This window comes from Aythya ferina (assembly GCF_964211825.1).
Source record: "Aythya ferina genome assembly, chromosome: 10".
Lineage (NCBI taxonomy): Eukaryota > Metazoa > Chordata > Aves > Anseriformes > Anatidae > Aythya > Aythya ferina.
In genome coordinates this window covers 10301671-10312359 of record NC_140306.1, presented here as the reverse complement: position 1 = coordinate 10312359, position 10689 = coordinate 10301671, and the positions used below count along the sequence as shown (strand labels likewise).

The 10689-nt window shown below is 43.8% G+C and overlaps 1 protein-coding gene across 1 annotated transcript in view; it reads left to right on the top strand.

Moving 5' to 3' along the window:
• The first annotated feature begins 901 nt into the window (after positions 1-901).
• The window catches only part of LOC311441993 (netrin-4-like), a 53629-nt gene continuing 43841 nt past the window's right edge, over positions 902-10689 (top strand). The window contains exons 1-2 of the mRNA XM_084530739.1: positions 902-2259; positions 9030-9571. Of these exons, the coding sequence (XP_084386865.1) occupies positions 2193-2259; positions 9030-9571 (609 nt within the window). The 5' untranslated portion in view covers positions 902-2192. The remainder of the gene's footprint in view (positions 2260-9029; positions 9572-10689) is intronic.

Sequence of the window (10689 nt, the reverse complement as noted above, 5' to 3'; positions counted from 1 at the left end):
CAAAAGGCAAAGACAAAAAGGAGAGGAAAAATTTCCTACATATTTTAAAATTTTCTATTTGGTTTTCTTATTAAAAATGCACAACAGAAAAAAAAAAAAAAAAAAAAAAAAGGAAGAAGGAAGATAAGGGTAAAGTTAGAAAATTCGACTCCAATACATAGTTAAATAACTCTGCCTTACTTAAACATTCCCACCCCAAAGGGAAATAAATCTTTCCTTATTCTTCTTTGTATGACCCACATTCTGCAAATCCCTCTAAGGTCTGATCCTGTGCACACATGGGCACAAGAATAACCTCGTCTACTCCCATTGAGCCTGCTTCCCTCCGTGACATCAAACAGAAGGTAGTGGTATGACACTGCCTTAACAGCTGAAGAAAGAGAGAATAGAGCTGGGGGGTGGGTTGGGGAGGGGTTGTCACTCCCTGAATTAAAATTATTTCTAGGGCTGTGCGCTTTTACCCCTGATGCTGGAGCTTCGCTGGGTGTTGGAGTTACCACCTCCAAAAAAATCTGGGGCTGGCAAATCCGACTTCAAGGTCATGCCCTGCGTGAAGGCAGATGTGTCAGGGGATTGTGCAGCCCCCCAGGGAAGCCTTAAGTCCCCTCGCTGGCTTTGCCCAGCTCGTGTCTGCCCTTGCCTATGGAAATAAACCCGATGCTCTCTCCCAATCGCCCACCTTGCGAGGGACAAATCCCCTCCCCAAACCTTCCCCGCTGCCCCAAAGCCTTGGGGCTGCCTTTGGGGTGCCCTGGGGGGGCGGTGTGGGGCTGCTGTCATGTGCCGGCAGGGCTGGCAGAGGGTGCTGCAGGGACAAGGGACAGCAGGCAGCAGCCGGGGCGGGCTGATGGGGCTGCCCCCGCCCCGCACAGCCACTGCCGGACAGACGGACGGGCAGACAGACAGACGGACAGGCAAGCAGGCAGGCAGGCTCCTGGAGGACAAGATGCTGCCGGGGAACAACGCCTGCATCTGAGCGCACCGAGGACCAGCCCAGCCGACGAGGAGGTGCGGAACCGACCCATCCTCCTCCTCCTCCTCCACCCTATAAAAAAAAAAAAAAAAAAAAAAAAAAAAAAAAAAAAAAAAAAAAAAAGCACATATAAAGAGAACAGGAAGAAGATCACATGTTATAATAATCCCCTCTGCAGCCAGACAAGACCAGAGAGGCGAACTGCCCGCTCGGGACCGAGGGATGTGCTAGAGGCAGAGAGGAAACTTGAGGCTAACTCCCAGCCCCGGAGGGAGGGAACCCCAACCCTGAGCCTCGCTGCAGCCGGAGGGAGGCAGGAGCTGCCCTCCAGCCCCTCTTTTTTTCCCCGCACCTGAGCGCAGCCCCTGCCCCAGGCTCCTTTCGGCAGCCCCGACCCCGACCAGGGGTCCCCCGGCCCCGGCGAGCCCCTCCCTGCTTTGGGGTTTTGCTCTTAGCCCCTGGCGCTCGCTGTGGGATCAGTGGCTTCCGTGCCAGCGGAGGGAGGAGGGCTAGGAAATAAAATCGAGCAACCCAAACTGAAAAGAGAGAAGAGCCAGGAAAGCACTTGCTTCTCATCAGCTCTCAGCGAGAAAAGCCAACTCTCTTCTTATGACCCTCTGCTGCAGGGAGCAAAGGGGAAGCGGGTTTTGGGGCAGAGCTCCCACCCAAGCGGGGTTCCCGCAGCCAGGACCCCATCGCCACCCCGGCTAGCTGCGGGGGCTGCCAGGGGGGTAGGGAAGGTTGCCAGGGGGAAGGAAGCCAAAACGAAGCTCCAGCAAAAGCAAGGAGCAGCAAGGAAAGTTTCGGACTAGCATCTGCAAGAGAGCGGAGCGAAGAGAGCTCCCCGCGTCGCACCAGCCCTCGATGGTGCATTCAGGGGGCTGCAGCAGGGATGTGAACATCCCCGGCCCGCTGCATGGAGAGGGGTGAAGATACGGAAAACCCTTGTTATTTATTTATTTATTGGAAGCGATGTACGGGTGACACCCAGAAGGCATCTGAGCCCTGAAAGAGAAAAAAAAAAAAAAAAAAAAAAAAAAAAAGCCTCCAGACCCAAAGGAAAACAAGAAGAATGAGACAGCAGCCTTGACCCCTGCACTAAGAGGAAGGTGAGCAGAAAGAAAGAAAGAAAATACAGAAAAGCCATGCAAGCACCAAACCTGTAGTTTACTGCAGCTCTTTTTTTGCTTCACCGAGGACAGATATTTTACTGACAGCCATGCAGCATAAAGGCATCGTGCTGATTGTGTTCTTGGAATATTTTATTTCTGGCCACGGAGGAGCAGGTAAGCAAAATAAATCAATATTGCCATTCATGAAACAATTTATCCTAAGTTGAGCAAGGGGAAAAGGAATAGAAATCTGATCTATAAAGTATGGTAATTTTTTAATGTCAACCTCATTTTAGATTGCATTTTTACAAGGCATCTGGGTTAGTCAATGTATACAAATGCCTCTTATTCCTTGTGATACACAGCTTTACAGCTCAGCTTCCCCCCAAAGACTTATAATAGAATGTACTGTTTCATACATTTTTAAAGGGAAAAGGTGTATTATTTTTGTGAATGAAAGAAAAAAAAAAGAGAGAAAGAAAGAGGTGGATAGATTGAGATATGCTGGATGTTTGTTTTGAGGAAGAAACACTGCCTTCCTGGGCAGGACAAGAGTGAAATGACAAGATCCTTGGACAGCACCACTGAAGGAATCTGAATTATTCTCTGCTAACTTCATTTTTCATCATTAAAAGTCAGAGATACTACTTAGGAATTCCTGTTAATCCAAGAAAACCCATTCATTCAGTGTATTCACTGATTCAATAGTTAACATGCAGTGGACAAGATTAAATCAGTATTAGAGAAAACAAACAAACAAACAAAAAAAACACAACAGGGTAGGGCAGAAAGAGAAGTTGATAAGTTGTGTGTGTATATGTGGGTGTACAAATGAGCATACATAAGAATGATATAGCTGTGCTGGTATTCACATAGGCTTCTACAAACGCCTGGATTATGACAGAGACTAATTCCTTAAGGGAAAGGAAGCAAAGCAAAGCATTAGATTGCTTTCTTCCTGCTATGGTTTAACAAATCTTTAAGGTTAAAAGGGATGAATTATACAGATCAGCCCAGAAAAATATAAACAAGTGTTGACAAAACAGCAATATGTCCTTGGTGACTTTCTCATTGGGATACTGGCTTGGGATCTGTCTTTCTGCAGAGCAAAGCATACCAGTGGTTTAAATTTCACCTGCGTGCTCAGAGTATTAGGACTGGAGCAACACTCCTCATGCAGTGATTATAAAGTGACTGGAGTGTTCAGATACCATGCAGGCTTCGGTAAAATCAAAGGCAGATCAGGAGGCTTCAGCTCAGATTATGGTTTAGTTAGAACCTTCTTAATAACACAGACATTAGATTTCCTAACTGCAGAAGTTATTTTCGTAAAAACTGAAAATAGCTCATAAATTTAAAGTCCTGCCAGATTATCCTGTGACTCACTTGGGAAAACATTTGGCTATCACAACATTACAGGACTGATTGGAGGGAGGACACGGTATCCTAGTGCCCTTGGTGTTTTATCTTGGGCTTTCACTAGTCTCCTGGGCTAGGACTCTCCCTGCAGGATACATATGTTGAAACATAGCACAGGAAGGTTATGGAGATGTCTTGTAAACTTGCTGATGCTTCTGCAGAAAGCAGCCTGCTATAAACTAACCTTAATTTGCTCTGTATCCAATACATAAAGTGAAAATGAATCTCCAAGGAAAAGCAGCCCACAGCTGACCATGCGGAGCTAAACACTCTCAGAATAACATTGTAGGACACCATGATTAACAGCAAAATAATTGACTATTGAAGGTGACGACACTAAGGATTCAAAGTCACTTTAAATAAATATAGACTGCTTGGCCAAAAGGTTGCACAAACCACCCTTCTGTGAAAGCCTAAGGGCTACCTGTTCATATTTAATTCTTTTTTTCTTTTTAAGAAGCAAGGTAAAAATCTTGAACTGACCTTAAATCTTTCCGGGTCCTATCGGAGGCAGGGACAGTATTGCTTAGACTGTGGCTAGTTCTGGGAGTATTTAGCCAATCTGTGTAAAAGGAAGCAGACAGGTGTACAGAGAAGTATGTCCATCATATTCTATTAGCCTACACAGGAAATTCCTTTTTCAGCACTATAGTTGGTCCGTCCTGGTCAGAAGTGAAACAAATTGCTGGGCAGTTGTGTGGGGAGTACCTGGAGTACAAAATTTGTGGCAAGTGACATATTTGCCTTCTGCCACCTCTGTGCAGAGGAGACAGCCACAGTTGTCAGGATTGGCTCCTTAGATCTTTAAATACAATGCAAGGGGAAAAAATCTTAGCTGTTAGGCTGGAGGAATCACCTAGGTTTTATATTGTCAGACGTGGACCTTCCCCTCATCTTATGCAGGTGTAGGGCCTTATTCCTCTCATATAAAGCCCACAGCAGCCTGAAAACTCTTGCTTATGGGGCCAGCTGTTCACAGGGCTGACAGCAGCCTGGGCTCTCCCTTTGCTCCTGGCCAGCCGCAGCCCTCCCCAGGGAGCAGCACCCAGGGTGCTGGGCCAGCTCTCCTCCCGATGGCAGCCCTCCAAAAGGGGGCGTGGTGTGGTCAAAAATGGCTATTTCTTACACCAAGCTTTCGGTCAGCTGTAGGACCTCATTATCCGCTGGGTTTGGTTTCCTCTGGGCTGGGATTGTTCAGCTCTTCTGCAATAAGGGTGCAGGTGCTGGTGCCCACTGCTGCTCCAGAAAGGATGCTGCAGGCAGACTGCAACTGCCTGCAGTGAAAGAGAGCCCAGATCTGGGATCTTATTCTCATTCTGCCCATGCCTCAGGCCATGGGAGCAGTTTAGTCTTGTAGCATATTCAGAACATCACCTTTAGGGTATTTATGAAGGCTAGCTCATCAGCTTCAGTTGTGAGGCTACTCACAAATGGGTGACAACTTGTCAAACTTGCTGCATGCCGGCCCCAGACAAACCAAAGGGTTGTAGCACTTCTGGTGAAACCAGCGTTGAGGACCACAGTCCTAGATTTGATTAATAAAACCTTGAGCAATTCATGTCCCCAGGATAGTGGGCTTTAGAATGGCATTTATAAGTCTTTGCTTATTAAGAAAAAAATTAGGCAAATGTAGAACAAGTGAAATCCAGGTTGGAAACAGATGGTAAAACTGCTCCATCAAAAACTTTGCAGAAGAAGACCAAAGATCTATTCAGAAGGGTGAAAGTTGCTCTCCTGTTTCACTGTAAGAGACTCAAATGCACAAAATCACAATTTTTGCATATGGAAAAGAAATAAAACCCCCAATTCAAATCACACAGAAAATATTAGGCATTTTTCTAGTCATGTCAGCAGGCTTTGACTCAGTTGCCATATGACCTTTCCTCTGCCAAATATCCATGGAGGGCGGAAAAATAAATAAATAAATAAAACATTGAATATGTTTTTAGTTAATATCCATAAGGTTACAAGACCCTGAAGGAAGATACCTCTGTTTGAAATGGTGTCCCAGCCATATCATCAGTGTGGCCTCCCCTGAAGTCTCCCCAGCCATCAGCTAACACCATTGTTGGAACACGTGCCAGCCAAGTGCCACTGACCTGCCGCTTTGTGGCACAGCTCAGAGGGAGCAGAAAGACAAATAGATTCATGATATCACTTCTGGAGCCAAGCTGTCCATCATGGAGTATAAGCTAATCAACTTCAATACCGGGCAGTGCCCGTGCACAATCAAACTGTTTCATTTTTTATTAATTATTCAGTGAGCCCTCTCGCGTTAAGTTGCTTGTTTGCCTGGCTGCTGTTTCTCTTCTGCAGCAGTACCCCCTTGCTGTCCAAATTCCACACTTGATGTTGTTTCCGCAGAATTGGTGAGTGATGGGAAGGCTGCACTATCCTTGCAGCCAAGCAATGTTCTGCCAATTGATTTCTTTAAATGCAAAGTTTTTAATCAACTGCAGATTTTGTTTTCCACCATCCCTCCTTCTCTCAAACTCCCTTCTGATAATTTACATGTTGCTCTTCTCCCATTTTCCTTATGGCACAGCAGTTTGGACAGAAACTATTTATCAATGTTGCTGCATTAGCTGGCAAGGCAGATAAAGCTTCTTGTGACTGTTGTTCAGGAGAACAACCACTATTCTTCCTCCTTTTCCAGGTTCAGATAAAAACAGCTGAAAAACTTGGTGTGGGACTGATAGCCCATTAATGGGAAATGTAAAAAGCAGCCATTCCTTTTAAAAAATTCCTTTTTTGCTTTCTCACATTCTTGTCTGCAAAGCTTCCCCTGAATTTAGAACTCCAGCATGCCATTTCCTCTGTGAAAGCATCAGTGGCGTGGTGCATCAATAAAGATGGACTTTCTTTTAATTACACTGTATATTAATCCATAACCCAATAGCATTTGTAACACGAAGCCACTCTTGTTCAGAACTAAGCAATCTGGACTCTTGTCAGAGCTAATGCTCGTTCAAAGCTCAGCTATAAAGCTGGTCCCACTACAATTCTCTGGAGGCAAAGATGACACCTCTCTGCAGCACGGAGCAAAAGCACTTACTATCCAATCTACTTTAAATGCAGAAATTTCTGCACTTTCCTTATTTCCAGTAATTTCTACTGAACAGCTGAGACATGAACAAGTCAGACCAGATAATGTGGGCATTTAAGTGCCACTTGCAAAGACTTTCTTGAGGCATTGCAGTTGCGGGTCATTTTATTTTTGCTGACCTGCAAGGATGGATTTATCTTTATCTCAAGAACTGTGCATGACTCAGTGAAATTCACCCTCCAGGCAGAAAAATTTGGAATGTCAATTGTTCTGCAAAAAGGACAAAGCTCTAAACAACTTTTGGTGAAACCTGAATCCTTTCTCATGAAAAGACTCAGAGAAATTGCAAGAAACCTTCCAGGTAAAATGTCTGAACCTCCTGGTGTTCCCCTGTAACTCTACTAGCCTCAGATAAGAAGTTTATGCTCAGAAAGAAAATGGCTTGATATGGTTGTCAAGCAGTCAGGGTGGTAAGAGGGCTTGATGGAGGATCTCCAGCAGTGCTAAGAATCAACTGCTCGGTTGCAGATGGGGAGCAAAGAACAGAACTGATAGAGAGAAGCATCACCATCTTCTTTCCTTTCATTTCCAGCTGACTGGTGAAAGTCCTCATTCTCTTCATTCTCCTCATTCCCACCTCATGGTGGGACAGCTTCATTCCTTCAATCCAGGGACAATTGGGTGCAGATCAGACACTGCTGCCCTCCAAACTCTGCCAATCTAGGATATCACTGGAATACCCAAATAAATCTTGGCCATCCCATCATAGCCAATGGTGGAACACCACCTCCAACAGGAGAAAGCCTACTATGTCTCCTGACAACTGTCCTTCGCTGAGACTCCTGCTAAAACTGTCTGCAAGGCAAACACACATTAAATCCAAGTGCCCCTGAAGGTGGATTCCATCTATTTCTAAGTAAAGAGCATTTTTGGATCATCCACTTCCATGCTACCTGAAATTTAATATCACCTTACATTGTATGTAAGCTAAAATAGCACACACCATTGGTCAATGGGATCCAGTGGATGTGCAGCAGCTTGATTATTTGTCCTAATCCTGGAACGCAAAATGCATGAGATGTTTTCCAAAACAATGTCTATCCCTTTCTCTTCTGGCCTGTGCAGAGCTATCATTAAGGAGCTAAGGACAGAAATAACTCAGAGGCAAAACTGTGCAGGCTCGATGCATTTTTTTCACCTTAATTCTTTGGGAAAGAAGAACACCAGCTTCACCCAAATACACTTATGCTTGGGCTAATTTTGTAAGGCTGAATCAAAATGATTTTTTTTTGGCCTAACTTGATTTAAAAATTTATTTTGCCTGTGGAAAGACCAAATATAAACTGAGCGGGGATTTTAAAATTTGACCTAGAATCTTGAACTAATAGCTGACCTTTGAACTGCTCCTAGATTACCCAGGGTTTACGGTCATCCTATGTTTCATTGGAAGGGTCATTTCCTGTAGGACTTATATTGAGTCATCTGACTTGTGACCTCTTCGATTAGATTTGTGACCTTGCAAGGTCAGTCTTTAACTCATTCTGGACTGTTAAATTGCAAAGTGGACATTGTTTGTCATTAGAGAAGCAGTTTTCTCCAATTTGGTAATAAGGTTTTGGGAGTGACCTGTAAATCCAGTGTCACAAAACACTGCTAATTTCCAAATAGTATTAGGATTTTGTAGTTATCCCTACCTTTCCTAATTTAGAAATAAGTAGATGCATACATTGAAGATATCAAATCTTTTTTTTTTTTTTTTTTTTTGCTGTACCTGCAAACTGGGCAAACAGAATGTATTCCCCTATCTCCATGTCAATGTGTAAAAAAAAAAAAAAAAAAAAAAAAAAGAAAGACAGACTTGATTTTCAGCTCTGATAAGTATTAGAAAATCCACCTCATCTCAATAGTAGCAGAAATTCAGCGCCTCTTAAAATTAGGTCAATAACATATAAGTATAGAGATATATGCTTTCTTCACATGATTTTATGTGCAAACAATGTCTGCAATTTGTTGGACAGGAATCATCTCTTTTCTTAATGAATCTATAATGTACAGTACAGTTTAGCTTAGCTTTCTGATTACAGTAAAATAAACATATTGCACAGATTCAGCCGTCAGATATGCAGCTGTATAAGAGTAAGAGTAAGAAAACACAAGATTCCTGTAGTTAAATGTAAAACTTAATAGACTGATGCAACTGCATTTGCAACAGGTATCGAAGTTAGAGTTTCAAGTGGTTATGGGTAAAGGCTGAGTTTTCTGGAGATTTCAGTTTCTAAGTCAGGCACCTAAACCAATGACTAGATTTACTGAGAATCTCCCTCCAGACTTTGAGTGAATGAAGCTCTCCTTAGGACAAGCCCTCTTGGATGTCAGTCCCCAGAAGAGGACTCCAAACATTTGCACGGTCACCTGTCTTACAGCTTGAGAATTGTTTGAGGAGTTCTGCTTAGCTTTATTCCTTTTGCCTGTCTTTCAGATCCCATGAGGCTACAAGCTTTCCGCTGTAATGGCCGTTCTTGCAACCCTCCAGTGGGAAACCTTGCAAGAGGGAGGACACCAGTCACCCTCACCACATGCGGGCAGAACAGCACAGAACTGTACTGCTTCTACCCAGACCAAAACCTCCTCCACCTGGCCTCCCGTGGCTGCGGGCAGCCTCGCTGCACCAAATGCAATGCCAACCAGCCTGATAACTCCCATCTCCCTGCTGACATGACAGATGATTTCTTCGCAAATCCAGTCTCCTGGTGGCAGTCTGCCCAAGGGGTGCACAGGGAAGAAATCAGGCTGGACTTCGAAACGGAGTTCTACCTGACCCATGTCATCGCTGTGTTCAAGTCCCCGCGCCCAGCTGCAATGGTGCTGGAAAGATCCCAGGACTATGGGCAGACTTGGAGGCCCTACAAGTATTTCTCTGTCAACTGTACAGCGACTTTCGGGCTCCAGGATGATCTCACTGAGGAGGGCTCCATGTGTACTTCCAGATATTCAGATGCAGTGCCCTGCACCAGAGGAGAGGTAAGCGATAACTAAGGTTTGGACAAAGTTTAATGTCAGACAGCTAAAGACTGGCTGAGAGTTGCGGAGTACATACTCAGAGAGACACTGTGCCTATAAATTAAGAAATGTAGCCCCTTCTCAAAGGCTTTATGTTAAGAAAATAAAGGGGAAGAAATAAAGAAATGATATATCAATGAAAACGAATGGAAATGTTTTAGCAAGTTTCTTTTATGAGAGCTGCAGAGGATGAGATTAACATTTTTGCCTATTTTTACATTGCAGATGCCAGTAACTGAAGTAAAACACCACTAAAAACAGATGTAGAAAAAACACACATTTGTAGAGCATTATTTATCCAAAATGTTTTCCTCCTTTGTGATGACGTGAACAGCACTTTCAAATTGTCTTTCACCATATAAAAGGTCCTGAATGTTTTAAATACTGCTGGGGGTGTCCATTCTGGTTGTATCAAGACATAGGCTCCAAAAATGAAACCATTTAGAAACAGGAACTCTGACTGAGCAGCCAGATTCCACTGTTCAGCAGGGGGAAAGGGTCCTCCTTTGGTATGAATATTCTGACTAAATATGCAGAAGGCTTTCTTTTAAAATAAATGCACAATTGTTCTGATAAATTCCTCTGAGAAGAACATAAGTGACTGCTTAGTAATCAGATTATTAGTTTAGTTATAACCTTTTGCATTCATTAATCTCAAAACAATCCAGATGGGAAAGAAGGTAAGTATCATTGGTGTCTTTTTTTTTAAGAGGAGACAGAAAAGCACACAGAGAGACTATGAGACATTCCTGTAGTCCTGCCAGAGGCTGGAATCCTTTCACTTCCTTCTCTCTTCCTTAGAGAAGTCACAGTCCTCTTGGTTTCCCTGTCTGGAAGTGATCACACAGGTTTGGCAGTAATACGTGCTGTAAATTAAGCTCAGGTGTGAGGTAAATGATCCCAACAGCCTTCAGAAAAACACAGTGGTTTCAGCAGTGCACTTCAAAATGCACTTGAGAAGAAAGAAATCAGTGTCCTACACCTGAGAAAGAAAAAGAGCAGCAAGGAGAGACTGAGTCAACCTTTGTGCAACAAGGCTGGGAAACATCTCTGAGTATTGGAAATCTGGAGCAAATCAT